Consider the following 19,499-nt stretch of genomic DNA (forward strand, 5'->3'; position numbering starts at 1 on the left):
TGTCTATATATATATATATATATATATCCTCCACATGAATGAAAATTCGTGTCACTTTCAAATAATGAAAATGCAGACACTAGAGAGAGTATTATTAGAAAGTTACTGTATTAGGATAGGTAGCTTTGGGCCTTGAACCTTCTCTGGTGTATTACTATCAGATTAACTAGCTAACCAATGAATATATGTTTTAAACTTTTCAGTCATTGATGTAAACCAATACAATAGCAAACACACAGTGCCCTTAAATATATAATTATACAAATAATATTGCAAACTATATAATGTATTATATTAAAATAAAATATTAAAAAATAACAATAGTTTATTATATTTTGAAAAAAATAAACTATGTAAATGCAAAATAATATTTGTGTATAGGACCTTAAGGGGGTTGGTTTGATTAATAGTATGGAGGTAAAGTTTCAAAAAAATTTGAGTGAGTTTTACTCTATCTAAATAAAGGAAAGTTATTTAAAAAAATTCATTTGTCAACTAACAGTTCTGTGATGATTTTGTCCTCATATAAATCTTTTTGGTAATACTGGCTAGTTATTAAATTAAGAGCTTGGTAATACTGGCTAGTAATTAAATTAAGAGCTTTTGTGTGTGTGTGTGTGTGTGTGTGAAAATTGTATAGCAAATCTATTGAAGTTTTGAACAAAGAAAATGAGTGCCACGAGAGCACGGGCCTAATGGGGAGTTAAGCCCAGGAAAACAAAAGAAACCATGAAGGCCAAATAGCCCCATAACACGAGGCACAAAAGGCCCAACCCACAAAGAAAACAACCAACTTTGCCCACAAAATATCCACCACATAGGGACTAATGGGCCTGTGGGGGCAACTGCCCCCAAGGAACTTTTATTTGTTTATTTTTTATTTTATATGAAAAATATTTTATATTTGTATAATTGTACCCTGTAAAATTTTATAGTACACACACACACATATATATATATATATATATATATATTATATAACTAAAAAAAATATATATATATATATAATCATAACACAATTGTAAATATATATAATATATCTATCAATTTATCATTTTCTCACAAAATATGATATTTTTTTCCACTTTCTAAAAATATTATATTTTTTTCACTTTTCTAAAAATAATATTTCATAAAGATATTCTTTCATACTTTTAACTTTACCACAAATAAATAAATTATTTCCATCACATTTTTAGTCATTAACATTTTTCTTTCTGCAAGACTTAACCCTTTACGATTGTTTCCAAACTTGAATCGTTTTGAAAATTTTGGTATGTCTTGGGCCCTGGTCCGTAAAATATTTTGATTTCCTTATAAAAGCCAGCACCAAGCATCTTTCACATAACTTAGATACCAAAATTCCGAAAAACAAATTAATACGTACATAAAAGGAAATTAGTATAAGCTCAATTTGTGCTTTTAAGTCTTTACCATTATAATCCAAATGATTTTTCTTTTTTGGTAAGTAGAAGTAATTGAAGATTTTTTAGGTCAAAAATCACATTTTCCCTGGGGTATATGCCCCACGTATTTATGTAATTATTTTTTGTTTATATATTCACTTATTTACCGAAACAAAACAAAAATAAATAAATAAATAACAAAGTAAATTTAGTCCCTCAAATTCTCAATAGAAGAAGAAGAAGAAATCTGTTGAGATTTTTCTCCAATGGCAGTCCTCAAGTTTTTCATCGCAATTCTTCTTTTAAACCTCATTAACAAAGGTAAGCCATTTTTAACCAAATCACTTTGACTAAGAACTCTCTCTCTCCCCCCCCACCCCCACACACACAGCATATTCATTTTTTTTTTTTTTTTTTTTTATTTGCACGTTTTGTATTTGAACTTCTATATTGTTATTATAGATTTGAGGTGTGAAATTATTATCACTTAAAATTTTATATGTAGAAACTTGACCATCTCCTAATAAATTAATTGCAGGAGTTTGCAAATGTGACTGGCACGATATCATAGTAGGTACGGTCCCAACTGGGAGAGAAATAAAAGGAAAACCAAAATGGAGAGTGACGGTGCTTAATAACTGCATCTGTCCTCAGATAGATATAAAATTGAATTGCAAGCAATTTCAGACCGTTGAAGATGTTGACTCTTCAGTCATTCTGAGGAACCCCGCAGGTCACCGCCTCTTGAACCTTGGCAACACACTGGGACCTTCTGTTGGAAACTGGGACATTAAAAAATATAAACTTTGGATAAGATTTGGAATAAATTCCGCTAAGAATTTTTTACGGATCTCTAGACGAGCGCGTTTCCATATTTACTTTCTTAAATCCGTTTCCGGGTGAATGAGAAATTAGCTCCAAAGTGTAGTATTTTGATAAGCCGGAAAAAAATGTTGAAACCAATTGAAATTTAAATAAGCCAAATTTAGGCTTGGGCCTAATTATAAAAGCCGATTATTGCTTTTACTAAATGGATTTTTGGATTGGGCCTTTATTTTTGGGCTGGGCTTATTTAAATGGGTGGTTGGTTTTTTAATTTAAATTAAAAGTTAGTTTTTTTTTTTTTTTTTTTTAAAGGGTTGCATCTATTTCCAAAGGGTTGCATCTATTTCTAAAGGGATGCAACTTGTGATGAACCAACATGACCTATGGTTGCACCCATACTCGAAATGGCACTTTGCTTCCTATAAATACCCCCTTTTGGGGTCATTTACAATCACACCAAATTCAGAGAATGCTTCTCTTTTTTTGAATTTTCTTCTTCCTCATTCTCTCATTACTCTGTGGGTTCGAGCCTTAGTATTTGGGTTTGAGCCTAAGTCAGTCACTCCGAGTCCGAGTTCGAGTCAGAGAGTACTACACCGAGCCGGTTCACCTTTTCATTTGGTTTACAGTGCTACTATCGAAGGAAAACAAGTCGTTATATCCTGGGAGATAGACGTCACTGAGTCCGTTTACACCATAATGAGGCGAATCTGTCTTAAGGACATAGAATCAAATTCTAGCATCGACTTTTAATCAGGTTCTTTTATTTTATAGGTTTTATTTTATTATATTAAACGCTATATTATAACAAATTATATATATATATAGATTATTATAATAATTATATATATATATATATATATATATATATATACGCATTATATTTTCAGATAATATTTAAATAAATAATACTATAGTATATAGTATAGTTAAACCATATTTGGGACAACAATCTTAAGATAGATTCTGCTTATACTATAATTTAATTATTTAAAAATTGTTGTTATTTTATTTCTGCAAATTTGACTGTGGTCTGCATATTTAATATATTTTAATCAGATGAATGGCAAGTACGAGTACTATTATGCCTAATGTTCCCGTCAATCATGGGGAGAAACCCGAAAAATTCAATGGGGCGGAGTTTAAAAGGTGGCAACAGAAAATGATGTTCTACCTTATAACTCTGAATCTAAGCAAGTACCTAATTGAGACCACCCCAGTATTAGAAGAGGATGAGATTGACATTACAAAGTTAGGAGCTGTTGAAGCATAGAAGCATGGAGACTTCTTATGCAAAAACTACATTCTCAATGGATTGGACAACACTTTATATAATGTGTACAGTCCAACGAATACTGCTAAAGAGCTCTGGGAGTTACTAGACAAAAAGTATAAAACAGAGGATGTTAGCTTAAAGAAGTTCGTGGTCGGATGATTTCTGGACTTCAAAATGATAGACTCCAAGACAGTCATGAGCCAAGTGCAGGAGCTCCAGCTGATCCTGTATGAGATACATGCTGAGAAGATGACCTTGAGTGAATCCTTTCAAGTAGCTTCAATCATTGAAAAGCTGCCACCTACTTGGAAAGATTTCAAAAACTATTTGAAGCATAAGCGCAAGGAAATGGGGATCGAAGACCTGATTATCAAGCTAAGAATTGAAGAAGATAACCGCCCAACTGAAAAAAAGCCGTGAATTCTTCAATGGTGTCAAAGGCAAATGTAGTGGAAGCTGGATAGAAGAATAAGAAGAGGAAGTACTCTGGCAAAGGTCCTAGCCAAGGAAACTACAACATATCTAAAAAGAAAGCCGTTAATTCTTCAATGGTGTCAAACGTAAATGTAGTGGAAGCTGGATAGAAGAATAAGAAGAGGAAGTACTCTGGCAAATGTCCCAGCCAAGGAAACTACAAGAGGTTTACTGGGATGTGCTTCATATACGGCAAGCTAGGACACCGAGCTAAAGACTATCGTAGCAACAAAGCACAACACAACCCCAAGAAAAAGACCACTGAGGTGCACATTACTGAGGAAGATGAGTTAATAACTGATGTATCAGAGCTAAATCTTTCACTGATGTATCAGAGCTAAATCTTTCAGCTGTGGTTTCTGAAATCAACCTCGTGAGCAATAATAGAGAATGGTGGGTGGACACAAGAGCTATTCGTCATGTTTGCTCTGAAAAGAAGATGTTCACTACCTATGAAGCTATAGATAATGAAGAACAACTCTACATGGGGAACTCTTCTACTGCAAAGGTTGAAGGACAAGGAAAGATCAAGCTACTAATGACCTCAAGGAAAGAGCTCACTCTTAATAATGTGCTGCATGTACCAGACATCAGGAAAAACTTGGTCCCTGGGTCACTTCTAAGCAAGAATGGGTTCAAGCTGGTCTTTGTATCTGACCAGTTTGTGTTGACCAAGAATGGGGTGTATGTGGGTAAAGGGTATCTAAGTAATGGACTTTTCAAGTTCAATATAATGACTATTGTACCACAAGCTAATAATAATAATAATAAAGGTAATGCTTCTTTTGCTTATATGATTGAGTCATCTGATGTATGGCGTGGTAGGTTAGGACATGTTAATTATGATACGATTCATAGATGAACTAACATGGAGTCTATACTTAAATTTAGTATTGATTTAAATCAAAAATGTCAAACATGTGTTGAAGCAAAATTGACTAGAACCTCATTTCACTCTATAGAGTGAAGTACTGAACATCTAACATTAATTTACAGTGATATCTGTGACTTTAAATCTATGCCAACTAGAGGTGGGAAAAGTATTTCATTACTTTTATTGATGATTGCACAAGATACTGTTATGTATACTTGTTAAGAAGTAAAGATGAAGCCTTGGAAATGTTTAAACATTATAAGAATGAGGTTGAGAATCAACTTGGCAAAAAGATAAAGGCGTTTAGAAGTGATAGATGTGGTGAATACAAAGTACCATTCGCTGACATTTGCTCAGAACATGGTATTATTCACCAAACTACCGCTCCTTATTCACCGCAATAGAACGGTGTTGCTGAACGCAAAAACCTTACCTTAAAAGAAATGATGAATGCTATGTTGATAAGTTCTGGTTTAACCCAGAATTTGTGGGGGGAAGCTTTGCTTTCTGTTAATTATGTTATCAACAAAATACCTCAAAAGAAAACAAATGTGACACCTTATGAACTGTGGAAAGGTCAAAAACCTTCCTATAAATTCTTAAAAGTGTGGGGGTGTCTAGCTAAGGTTGCGGTTCCTACTCCTAAGAAAGTTAAGATAGGACCAAAAACCTTTGATAGTATTTTCATAGGCTATGCACAAAATAGTAGTGCATATCGTTTCCTTGTGCATAAATCAGACATTCCTGATATTCATGTCAGTACAATTATTGAGTCAAGGAATGCTTATTTCTTTGAGGATATATTTCCATGTAAAATCACCTTAAAAGAAATCATGATATTGCTAATAACAATATATAAGAAAATATAGACCAAGAGTCTATAGATGATGAAAATAAGGAAGAAACTAGACGTAGTAAAAGAGGTAGAACGTCTAAGTCATTTGGTCATGATTTTTTGACATATATATTGGAGAATGAGCCATAAAGCTATAAGGAAGCTATGTCTTCTCCTGAAGCTCCTTTATGGAAAGAAACCATAAATAGTGAAATTGAATCCATCATGCAAAATCATACTTGGGAGCTGGTGGATCTTTCTTCTAGGACTAAACCTTTAGGGTATAAGTGGATTTTTAAGAGGAAGATGAAGCCTGGTGGTTCAATTGATAAATATAAAGCCCGACTTGTTGCTAAGGGATACAGACAAAAGGAAGGCATGGATTATTTTGATACATATTCACCAGTCACAAGAATAACATTCATTAGATTGTTGCTAGCTATTGCAGCATTGCAAAATTTAGAGATATATCAAATGAATGTTAAGACGGCATTCTTGAATGGTGAATTAGAGGAGGAAATCTATATGGAACAACCTGAATGTTTTATAGTTCCAGAAAAAGAAAAGAAGGTGTGCAAACTTGTAAAATCCTTATGTGGATTAAAACAAGCACCTAAACAATGGCATGAAAAATTTGACAAAGTGATGTTGTCAAATGGTTTAAAAATTAATGGGTGTGATAAATGTGTTTATGTGAAAACACTAAAAATGGATATGTCATTGTGTGCCTATATGTGAATGATATGTTAATAATGGGTAGTACTGATATTATAATCAAAACTACTAAAAAGATGTTGACCAAAAATTTTGATATGAAAGATTTAGGCATAGCTGATGTCATACTAGGAATCAAGATTTCTAGAACATCAGACGGTCTAGTATTATCTCAATCTCATTATATTAAGAAAATATTAGAAAAGTTTAATAAGGAAGATAGTAGTCTTGTAAAGACTTCTGTTGATGTAAATCTTCATTTATCGAAAAATATGGGTCCTAGCATATCACAACTTGAGTATTCTCGCATTATAGAAAGCTTAATGTATTTGATCACTACAAGAAATGGTGCTATTAGGGACAAAAAAAACTGTCCCTATAGGTGCCCAAACTGTCCCCAATACCTTTTTGGGACGGATGATGCAACTGTCTCTATATGCAGCGTCCTAAAAGGGTTTTAGGGACGGACTAATTGGGACGGAATAAAACTCCGTCCCAATTGAGCATTAGGGACTGAATTTGTTTATCCGTCTCAATTGAGCATTAGGGACGGAATTAAATTCCGTCCCAATTGAGCATTAGGGACGGACTTAAATTCTGTCCCAATTGATCATTAGGGACAGAGTTTTATTCTGTCCCAATTAAGCATTAGGGACGGACTTAAATTCTGTCCCAATTGAGCATTAAGGACAGAGCTTTATTCTGTCCCAATTGAGCATTAGGGACAAAGTTTTATTCTGTCCCAATTGAGCATTAGGGACGGAATTAAATTGATGTATTTTTTTTTTTTTTGGCGCCTCGGACTCTTTCACATCTGTTCTTATTTCCCATCCGCTGTTGACAACCTGAAACTCCTCTACCTTTGATCAGTGATTTGATTCATATCTTCATCCATTCATAATCTGCATTCATAATCTGCCTGCTATATATATTCATAATCTGCATTCATAATCTGCCTGCTATATATATTCATAATCTGCATTCATAATCTGCCTGTTATATATATTCATAATCTGCCTGCTATATATATTCATAATCTGCTTCTACACAAACTAAAGTTAATGTCAATATATAATTAAAATATATATAGGTTGTTTAAATTACACTTCTAGCAATTCTAAAAACTGTACCAAAAAAACATCATATGTAATCCCAAAAAATTAGTTTCTAATCAAAAACTTTCTTAGCCTTACACTTGACTTTCTTATACTGCCTTTGGAAGAGGTGCAGCAGATGCCACCTATTTGTGTGCCTAGCTATTAGGAAATGCTATCAAAAACTTAGTTTCTAAACTTCAATGTCTGAAATCATTGATCATGTATTGCAGGCTCGGATTGAAATGGTTGGTACGGATGACCAAATGCCCCAAACATTGGTGGCTGAGGACTATTCAATAGACAGCCAAATGGTCCATAAGTTGAAGGCTGTTGCTGCTGCTGTGGGCTACCAAACGAAGGTCGATGCGTGCCAAATTGTGTGAACATAAGTTGAGAAGACATTCTGTTTTGATTCTCTGCAAGACTAGCCACAGTTGCCTTCAAATCATTTATGGAATCTTCAGCTCTATCAGCCCTCCTCCTCTCAGCTTCTAATTCTGCCACCAATTCTGCAATATTGGCATTCCTTTTACGTCCTCGTGGAGCCTTCTTTCCATGACCAAACCCGCGAAAATAAGTACCTTTTCCTTTTCCAAGACAATTCTCTAATATCTGCTCATCCACTAGAATTGGACTACTAGCATCCACATTAATAAATTCCTTTGATTGGGCAACCATATTATCCTGTATTTTGAAATGTCAATGAAGTAATTTAATAGAGAAATTGATGCAACCTAGATAAGTAATAATTTATATTGCTTTCATCAGGAAAACCAATTTTATTTTGGAATTAAGGCAAAACTGAAGCACTCTTAACTTTAAGGATGATGAGAATTTTAGTTCAAATAATTGAAAAGAGTGATAAGCTTGCTATGCAATGGTAAAAATTCCTCTAGTAACAACATCACTAACACAAAAACAGAGTTACACAAACACAAAGAGGTCAATCATGGCAAAAAAATTAAAGGCCTAAGTCACTGTTTATTTGATTCATGGGTTGTGTCTTTACTAAATATAATATGCAAGGTTCTGCCAAACTGCAGGCTACATCTATACCCACTAGTAAACACATTTAAGAGAAAAAAGACCTAAATAAATCAAATAGGTAAGCATACCATTATTTGAGAAAATAAAGAATACCATATTCAATTACTTAAATGTTATAAAAAAGAGAATTACAAATAGCAGGACCTAAAGATAAATGGACATAGGACGACATTTTTCATATCTATACAACAAGATGAGAAGAAGACTTTAGAGCATCAAAATTTAAAGCATTATCTCTGAAAGTGAATCAATATTTTTCAATATAATTCCCTCCACATTTTCCAAGTCAGAAATCATTTAGTAATAGCAATTTTCAAGTACAACAACTGCAAAAGAAAAAACCTTTTGTTAAGTCTTCCATACAGTTATTAGGCAAGTAAAACCATTGGTTTCATGGAAAAAAAAAAATTGTGTAAATAATATTATTGCATTTTCCTTTTTTAAGAAGAATGGATGAATCAATTATAATTAAAGATAAAAACAATATTAGAATCTTTTTATATCAAACATTGCCAAAGCCCCACATTCAAAACAACCTTGACAATTTCCAAAAGAGCTAAGATCTCAGCCTAAATAGCAATTTGGTGTCATCCAGCATAGAGAACCCAAGTATCTAATTTATCAAAGTGAAAGCTAATTAACAATCTTGCATTATCCTGAGCTAGAGTATACAGTATATACATATTTGTTGTAAAATGTGAGTGCACTAGAAGACAAGAATGTGTGATGTGTCAATGGGTATTGAGGTCCCTCTATATGCTGGAAAATGTCAGGATAATACTTTCTCTAATGCTATTGGTGGATCTAGCCATCCTTATCCGCTATACTAGGGTTTTTCAGTGTGACAAAAAGTTGGTATAAAGCATCCTTATAGTAGCCTGTAAAAAAGAGAGCCAAGAGAGGAATATTGAGCTAAAATAGGCTGCATTGCAAAAGGGGCTCGAAGCTGAATATAGTGAGTGTTTAATGGGTGATTTTAGGTTTATCCAAGTCTATTTTATTCACTGAAATCCTCATAAAGAAGCTGTAGATGTGTTGAACAGAAAGGAGGGCTTGTGTTGCTGATTTTCTGGTGTAAAAGAGTGATTCAGAGCCTCAACATCTATGAAGGACAGTTCAGAGGTTTGTATAGGTTAAGGCAAGTATATTCTATCTATTTAAAGCTGCAAAAAACCTGTTCTTAAGCATATAAGTGCTGTAGCTAAATTTGAGGTCCCATTCTTCTTTATTGTTGCTGATTTTTGGTTTAAGTAACAGAACTGAGTTATATATATACAAATCATGGTGTGAGTTGATTGTGTACCCTTGGAACATGATTGTGTTAATGATTATAAGCTGTTGAAGTTGGTTTATTTCCTAAAAAGTGGTCAGTGCTTGTTTTGACATCTTAAACCTCATAAGCAAGGGTTTTAAGCTTAATACACTAAGATCACAAAACTAAAATTAAAGTGTTATGCCTCAGTTAGTGTGTTCTACGTCAGAGCATATGTGTAATGATGGTTCTAGTTTGTGAGAACTCAATTCAGGCCTGAGATTATACGAAATTCTAGAAATACACTTCAGTCAAGCAATTCTGCAGAAACTGTAGCTGAGGACAGTTTGTGAGCTATTTCTTGAATATTAATTGCTGTGTTCGAGTGGTGGTTAATCTGAGCAAGTGTAAGGTGAGGAAACAAAGCCGTGGACCTAAGCTTTCAGAGGTGTCTAGGCAAAATACCAGTTTTACCCCTTCATATTAATGTTAATTCAATGCTGTTGTTTTGAGCCTGCTGTGAGTTTTTCAGTTCTGTTTGTGAGCTGCAAATTGATTTACCTTGCTGCTTTAAGAATTTTTTATGCACCAGCAAGTGTATTTTATGAAGACAAAGCTGTGACAACTGTTGGTGGTACAGGACTGAAATTGAATTAGTGCTATACGCACACAAAACCCTAAAAGCTAGGGTTAGTTGAGTTCAAGCCATTTGAGTGCTGTGATTTACATAAAATTGTTTCTCCCTATGTTGATTTTGTTTTCCCAAGCCCTCTATAATTTTGGGACTGAGACTTAAAAGGCTAACAAAGAGTCTGCAACTTTGACCCTTAAAGTTTAAATAATATTAGTGTCAACAATGCTCTGAAAAATGTGTGCAAGAGAGAAAGAGAGAGAGAAAGAGTTTTTTACTGGACCCCTTCAACAGGAGGGTATATTCTTCCCAGAGAGTTGGTGTATAAAATGATTAGATATGAATTTTTGACACTTGGACTTAATGGTTTCTATCTTTATCTGAAGTGAGCCCTTTTCAAGGGAAGAGACTAAAAAGGCACTAAACTAGCTTGGAAAGTGGGGGATAGGGTAGAGGGATGAGGCTATGAATAGACTGATGGAATGAGGGCTTTTCACTTTGATTAAATGAAAGAGGCTTTTACATATTCTCCCTTGCAAGTTGAGAAAGTATTTTATTAAAAGACGCAACACACAACTAGCCAAGCTTGAAACAATAATTCAGAAAAGCTATACACAAAATCAATTAATTTATAATTAATTAAATTTAAGTCAAGTCAAATTTAAAAGTATAGAGAATCAAATAGGAACAAATAATACAAAACATTAACAGAATCAAAACAGATTCACAACTACTTGTATTCATAAAGTTTGCCAGCAAAGCAAGTGGAAGCAAATTTACCGACAAGGGCAGTTAATTCAAACCAATACTAGATATTGTGTATGCCCAAATGCATTACCGACAAGCAAATTTACAGTTAATCTCCACATCCAAACGTAAATAATCTATGTCCAGTACACTGAAAAAGTAACACATGATATAACTTGCTATCTAGTTAACTCTTTCAGTTATCATTTATGACTGAAGATGGTCAAAATAATTCTCGAAATAGTACAAATTAGGGACAAAGAAATATGCAGTCATAACATAACCACAGTATGTTCTTTGGGGAAAAAGTCAATGCAATTTTTATCTAAGCCAATGTTCAAATTATATAACTAGTCTAGTGATTCTATACACAACTTCAAAGTTGTACACTAAACACCTACTAAGCCAATGTTCAAATTATATAACCAGACCAATGCTTTTCAAATGAAGCAAGTACCCTTGTTTGTTGATCATATTGGATCACTTACCCAAAAAAAAATATTTATAGAAAAACAAAAATCATTCCCATATTTCCCAGCCACTTCTAAGTTTTAACAACAGAGAAGATTTCTAGGGATAAGGGGTGACACGGAGATTAATATTAAAATGTCACACCTAGATTTATGAAAAAAAAAAAAAATCAAAACTCCTAATCATTATTATATATATGTGTATGCAGAGAGATAGAGACATAGAGAAGACTATGAAAATTGGCGAATCTTCATGTTAAGTTAGATGATTTAACTTCTATGAAAAAAAAAAAAAAAAAGATTTCATAACTTACATATGCTTTGCGAGCATCATCATTAGTCCATCCAGTCCCTTCCTTGAAATGTGCATTCTTGTACATTTTGATGGCAGGTCCTACGATACGATCCTCATTCTCTTCATCACTATCTTCATCATTTAAAGTAGCTTCCTTTTGTTTCTTCATTAATTATTTTTATATATTATAAGGTATGGTTGTTGAAAGAAAAAAAAATAAAGAAATCTAAGTATAGTGTTAGATATTACATACCTCTTCATAATGCATTTTGGCAAACGACTTTAACCCAGCATAATGTATCACATCATTCTTTGACCTGTTTTCTTTGTTCTGGGCACTAATTTCCTACAAAATAATTGAAAAATGATACAACAAATGAAGGAAAGAAGATATAAATAGAAAAAAATGTAGTAAACTTAACTTGAAATTTTTTTGACATCCACCTATTGCACAAGATCTGCCAGTCCTCGTAAGTTACTTCAGGATGTGTGTTGCGGCGTGCACTTTCTTCTGTTTCGAATTGGTTAAAATGTTCTTTCAAACGGTACCTATACTTCCTATGAGCAATGGCTAATGCGTTATCTGCGCATTCCTTAGCTTTTGAATCCTTTTCACAATCAACTCCGAATTCTTCCTGTAGTTTTTCACATGAATAAGCCATAAATAAATATCATTTTAAAGAAGGAAAAATAACAGAATCCTGATTTTGGAAAGCTAAAAAAGGAAAAATTACAAATTATTTTTCATATCATCTAAATATACAAAGAAATCCCACACAAAGATATGCATTAATTAAGGCAAACCTTTATTTTACAATATAAGAACTGTTTATGAGATTTCGGAATCTTCAGCCAATTGTTATAGCATAGTGGAATGTAATCACGAGCAATGATCCCAAGCTCTCTCTCCCATAAATCTGAATGTTCCTCCACCGGTTTTGAATAATCGTCGTTAAACTTAATCGGAATGATACCCCCATTGTAATTTTTGATTTTATATTTTTTTTTGTTTACAGCTTTTCCACGCTTCGGGAATTCTCTTGAAGAACCTGAAAAATAAAAGACATGAAAGTAACTTGTAAAAGTATTTTGAGACCTACTTTTAGTAAATTCAAAGACCAAGTGTAGTAAATGTAAAGATTAGAAAATATCACCTTCCACTATTGGTTGTGGCTGGGACGATGCAGGAGCATTTTGGGTGAGTTCATTGTTAGATCTCAAAGAGCGACGAGGTTCATTGGATGCCATGGTATATTACAGCAAAAGGCGAATAAAATCTTTATAACGAATCAAAAAATCGATAGATTAGAGAGTAACAATTAAGTAAGAGGGAGAAGTATTAAAATAACAAGACAACAGAAAATTAATATAAAGAAAAATAATAGATAATGTGAATGTAAAAAAAGAAGTAATAATAAGACAAAAAGATAAAAACAATACATATTCTAAAACTTAATGTTCAAGTACTGAAGACAATTTAACTTCAAATTTGCATGTGTTCAACAAAAAATGAATAAAAATAAAACTCATCACATGTCATCCAAATCAGTATCATCTTCACTAAGCAATTCTTCTTCCTCGTCTGAATTGTCTTCAATGGAGATTTCATCATTGTCTTCAAGAAAGTCAAATTCATAACGTGATTCTTGACTAGTTTTAAGAATTATTTCAGCATCAATACTTTCAACCTCCAAGCCATCCCTATTCAAAGGGAGTGGATCCATGTCAAAGTTTGCCGCCTCAATAACCCTATCCACAATACATGGTTCATCCTCTTGATATGCTGCAGTACACATTTCAGCTGTAAGTTTGCTATCATCCTCCATTTCAGGAACATCATAGGAGCTTCTATGTGTTATATCTTGAATGACCTCCCACGTCCCTCGTAATTTGCTGTCTTTGACGAAGAAGGCTTGTTTAGCTTGATTAGCCAACACAAAAGGCTCATCTTTGTACCATTTACGGGCTATGTTTATGCTCCTAAAATAAGTATCACTCTTAATACCAGTCTTTGTGTTGAACCAATCGCATTTAAATAGGACAACCCGCCTTTTCAAAGGGTATTGTAACTCAATGATATCTGTCAAGACGCCATAGTAATCAAGGTCCTCTGTTTTGACTAACACACCACTATTTTGTGTTCTTCGATTTCTCTCCCTTTCCTTTGTATGGAACCTAACTCCGTTTACAATGCAACCAGAATATCGATGTATCCGAGATTCAGGTCCACACGCTAATGAATAAAGGTCATCATTAATTGTTGACTTGTTATGATAACGCTCTTCCTTTATCTATGAAAAATTTGTAGAGTGTTAAACTAATGCACAAGGACACAACATCTAAAAGAAATGGTAGGTATGTCAAGCACATTATAGACTTACCAGTGTTTCCAACCATCTGGGAAATTCTTTTGCGTGTCTGGATTGTACATTAACCGTATTTTCTTGCTCAAGTGTAGCCTTGTGTGCACTAAATAATTATGTGATATTAATATATGCATTTTATAATTTACAAGTAGATAATTTAAAAAAAAAAAAATACAATATATAACTTACAGTGCGTATGACTCAATTTCTGGACAATTATTTAACACGTAGAATCGAGCCTTTTGTATGCTTGCAATGTCAAGTATTTCTAAACTTCCAGACCCTAAAGGACGAACCACTTGCCTTAGCTGTGAAAAAGTGGACCAATTGGTACGATAGTCGCCCTCGTGATTTCTTTCTTCTCGATTAAATCGTGTCTCAATCCTTTGAAGAAACCTTGAGCAAAATGTAACACATTCATTGTCCACATAAGCTTCGGCAATGGACCCTTCAGGACGTGCCTTATTACGCACATAAGACTTAAGAGTATGTAAAAACCTGCATACACATCAAAATACTTATACATAATTAAATATCATGTAATGCCCCCAAAACATTTTATTTATTAGAAATATACATCACCTTTCAATGGGATACATCCACCGATATTGGGCAGGTCCTGCGATGATAGCCTCACGTGGCAAATGCATAGCTAAGTGCACCATTATGTCAAAAAATGATGGAGGAAATATCATCTCTAACTTGCATATTATAACAGCAATGTCCCTTTCTAATGCCTCTAAGACATCCATTTTAAGGGTCCGACAACACATCTCCTTAAAGAATAAACCAAGCTCTGCTATCGCATTACAAATATCAACGGGTAACAATCCCCGTATAGCTAGAGGGAGGAGACGCTGTAAGAGAACATGTGAATCATGACTTTTCAATCCAGATATCTTACATTCATTGACATTCACACAACGGCTTATGTTCGACGCATAACCATCTGGGAATTTCACCGACTTTAACCAATCACACAATTGCCTTTTTTCATCCTTTGACAATGTGTAACGCGCAAGTGGCATCTCAAATTTCTCACCATTGCGCCTAAGATGAAGTTCTTTTCTAATACCCATTTCTTCTAAATCCATCCGACTTTTGAACGTATCTTTCGTCTTTCCTTCAATGTTCATTAATGTCCCCAATACGTTATCACATATGTTTTTCTCTATGTGCATAACATCCAAGTTGTGCCGCAACAAAAGCGTTCTCCAATAAGGCAATTCAAAGAATATACTCTTTTTTGTCCAATTAAGTTCCTCCTTCCCACGAGTCCGCTTCTTATTGTTTGGTCCTTTTCCGAATCTAACCTCGGGTATGAGATTAAGTTGTTCTAGAATATCATCACCAGTCAACTGCTTTGGTGGCTGTCTTTCTTCCTTCTCACCATTAAATTGCTTATAACGCTTCCTATAAGCGTGTTCGGATGACAAAAAAATACGAGCTCCCAAGTAACATATCTTCTTTCCATGACTCAAATAACAAGAACATGTGTGTTTGTTACAATTTGGACATGCCATATAACCCTTTGTCATCCATCCGGATGTCATCGCATAGGCGGGAAAATCATGTATAGTCCAAATCAACCCCGCATGCATGTTAAAGTGAGATTTGCTATAGGCACCATATGTCATCACACCATCCATCCACAATTCTTTCAACTCATCGATCAACGGTCGCAGGTACACATCAATGTCATTACCAGGTGATTTAGGACCAGGAATAAGCAATGACATAAACATATATGGTTCCTTCATACATATCCAAGGTGGCAAATTGTAAGGCACAATAATTACAGGCCACATACTATAAGCATTGCTCATGTTACCAAATGGATTAAAACCATCACATGCTAACCCGAGACGAACATTACGAGGATCGGCAGCAAACCAACTATGTTTATTGTCAAATTCCTCCCAAGCTTTTGAATCAGCTGGATGTCTTAACACATTTGTCTCTTTGACGCGTTTCTCCTTATGCCACCGCATGTCTACGGCTGTATCCTTTGACATAAACAATTGTTGAAGCCTGTGTTTCAAAGGAAAGTATCGTAGAACTTTTTGAGGAATTTTCTTACCTTTACCTTCGCGAGATTTATACCTTGACTCACCACACTGTGGACAACATTCTTTACCTTCATTCTCCTTCCAGAATAGAGCACAATCATTTTTACATGCATGGATGGAATCGTATCCGAGACCCAAGTCACGTAACAAGCTTTTAGTCTCGTAATATGACTTTGGCAACGTGTTGTCATCAGGAAGCAACTCCTCTTTTAGCAACTTAAGCAACATGTCAAAACTTTTGTTGGTCATTCGGCCTACAACTTTCATATGGAACAACTTTAATATTGCTGACAACTTAGAGTTTTTCTGACAACCTGGCCACAATTCACATTGTGCGTCATTTAGCAATTTCTTAAATCTTTCGTCTCCCACATCAACTTCAAGTGGATCTTCTGCTTGTTCTGCATTAGTGAATGTTCCCATTCGTACATTATCCAGCTGTTCAAATACATTGTCTTCGTTTCCACGTCCCTCATCGGCATTATCCCCATTGTCGGTATTAACATCATATTCTGTATTAACAGTACTAGTGATGTTAACAGTACCCTCCCCGTGCCATATCCAATTAGTATACGACTTGTACATCCCACACTGAAATAGATGTTTTTCAACCTCCTTAATTGGCTTATACACAGTATTTTTGCACAAACGACACGGACATCTGATCCTACCCTGCCCATCTTTATGTCTGTTAGCCAACTTTATGAAGTTTCTTATGCCTCTATTGTACCCTTCACTACCCCTAGCATGATGATGAATCCAAGACTTATCCATGTAACTGGTTCATCAAAAACAAAATCAATTATGGATACAATAGAATTGATGCATATTGAATATATATGTGTATGTATAACTCTTTCAATTTCCTCATCCATGGTCCTATCCCATTAAATAGAAACATGAATAATGTATTAAAATAGATGCAATTGTGTGGAAATACATTTATTAATTTTTAACACATTATTTTGTATTTCAATTATGTCGAAATGTGTTATAAACATATATATATGTAAGGAACAACTTTATTTTGAACACATTATGTACAAGTATGTTCAGGACAAAAAATGTTATAGCCTCCCAAACAACCAAAAAATGAAGGAACATAATAATTATTATTTTTCCTAAATATAATATCTACCCGGATTAAATTCAAACATATTTATAAGAGAACCTTTCATTTAAACAAATTAAATTGAAGAAAACAATGAAGCTTAAAAATAACATCAATCAAAACATGAACAAACAATTCCGTATAAAATACAAAACAGAATCATATAGTTCTGTCCACAGATTCAACTATATATCACAATGTTAAGACGAAGCCAAAACCTAAGAGATCAAAAACAAAAGCCTCATTTCCTAGCACTTCATTATCTAGATGTGAACTAATTTCTAATGAAAAATCACTAAATCTGAACCAAAAGGAGGATAAAACAACACTATTTAGTTCAAATCCAAAGCCAAACAAAACCACATGTATATAGAAACAAGATATTCAAAAAAAAAAAAAAAAAAGAAGTAGACTTAAAATCTAATCAAAACACATGGAGACAAATTTACCGAAACAAATAGAACAGGAAATTAAGAAATCACAAGACATTGAAAATTGGACTGTTTAATTACAAAATCACAAGATCACCTAATTTACATCCCATGTGGGACAGAACACATCTACGCAACATAAAAAATGGTGTCTTTGGGTTTACTTTTTTACTTCTAAATTTTGGTATGAATTCTGATCAGTATACTCGTAGTCTTGTATAAAAGTAAAATTTGGAAATTGAGCAAAGGTGATCTATGTACCCGCTCTAGGTCAATTTCATATTGGAGAATCCAATTATGTATAAAGCCTTGAAACTTCCAATAGTTGAAAGAATTAACATGACTACAATTGTGTCCAGGAATATAAAAATAAAAATAAAAAAATCTGTTATAGCCTCCCAAACAACCAGAAAATGAAGGAACATAATAATTATTTTTTTTCCTAAAGATAATTTTTTCCCAGATTTAATTCAAACAAGTTTTTATTTTTGGGCAACACATGAACAGATCTGTATAGAATACAAAACAAAATCATAGAGTTTTGTCCATAACTTCAACTATATATCACAATGTTAGACGAAACCAAAACCTAAGAGATCAAAAACAAAAGCCCCATTTCCTAGTACTTCATTATCTAGATGTGAACTAATACAAATACTCACACACACACACACATATGTATATATAAGGCCATAAAAAACATGTGTGTTAAATCTATTGAACTGGTTTCTTCTATTTTTTGAACAAAGCACATTGACTTAGATATAAAAATACTCAACAAATTACACCATACACACAAAACAATAAATAAAGAGATAACTCTAGCCTCACCAAGCCAAAAAGCAAATATACAAATCTAAAAAGCAACGGGAAAAAAAAATTAAATATAGAAAATAAAATACACTTACAACACCCGTAGAAGAGTAAGTAGTGACACTGAACTTCTAGTCGCTCTGGTAATCCTTATAGAGAAGATCTACAGCACGAAGCAAAGAAGCAAATGATAGAAAACATTCCAAGCTATCAATCCAATCAACTGAGACAAATGGATGGGGTATTCCAAAAATATAAAGGATGGGCACTTTATGCGTTCAACTAAACATTTTGAGCTAATGCAAAATTTACAAATCCATTGAATTGATAACATTTTTGGCTGCTCAAGTGGATCAGTAATGCTGGGGATTAGAGATTTTCTTAAATACACAATACACAAGTGTTGCATTCTATAACAATTGGTTACCAAAAAATTGTTAAAATAGCTCAGTAATCTTTTGAAAAATAAAGCTTGAATTTGGTATTTTTAAAACTGTAAGATTAGCAATACAAAATAATAGGGATCATCGAGTCACTTGTTGAATTTAAAGTATTATAGGAAAAAAAATCCCCAAGAAACAATTTAGTGACAAATAATAATTTAATAAATAGCTAGTGAGTCAAGCATAATTAGGGAAAAAGTCCCAGATATTGGATCAATTTGCGGTGACCTGGGAGGCACTCTCCTAGTTGGTGTGACTTTCAGCACCACTCTAACCAATTCGTGCGCACCAAGACAGGGCGTGACACCTTCTCCTTGTCAGAT

General features: G+C 33.8%; 1 protein-coding gene across 1 annotated transcript; it reads right to left on the minus strand.

Annotated features, from left to right (window-relative positions):
• Nucleotides 1-13,472: 13,472 nt before the first annotated feature.
• LOC132281349 (uncharacterized) lies at nucleotides 13,473-17,152 on the minus strand. Its single transcript, XM_059783062.1, has 4 exons — nucleotides 14,892-17,152; nucleotides 14,499-14,807; nucleotides 14,325-14,412; nucleotides 13,473-14,234 (listed from the first exon to the last, which is right to left on the minus strand). The coding sequence occupies exons 1-4, from the start codon at nucleotides 17,150-17,152 to the stop codon at nucleotides 13,473-13,475; spliced, it is 3,420 nt and encodes a 1,139-aa protein (XP_059639045.1).
• Nucleotides 17,153-19,499: the final 2,347 nt, after the last annotated feature.

The sequence above is a fragment of the Cornus florida genome, unplaced genomic scaffold (assembly GCF_030987335.1).
Source record: "Cornus florida cultivar Cherokee Brave unplaced genomic scaffold, ASM3098733v1 CherokeeBrave_3.0.0_Hap2_Chr11, whole genome shotgun sequence".
NCBI lineage: Eukaryota > Viridiplantae > Streptophyta > Magnoliopsida > Cornales > Cornaceae > Cornus > Cornus florida.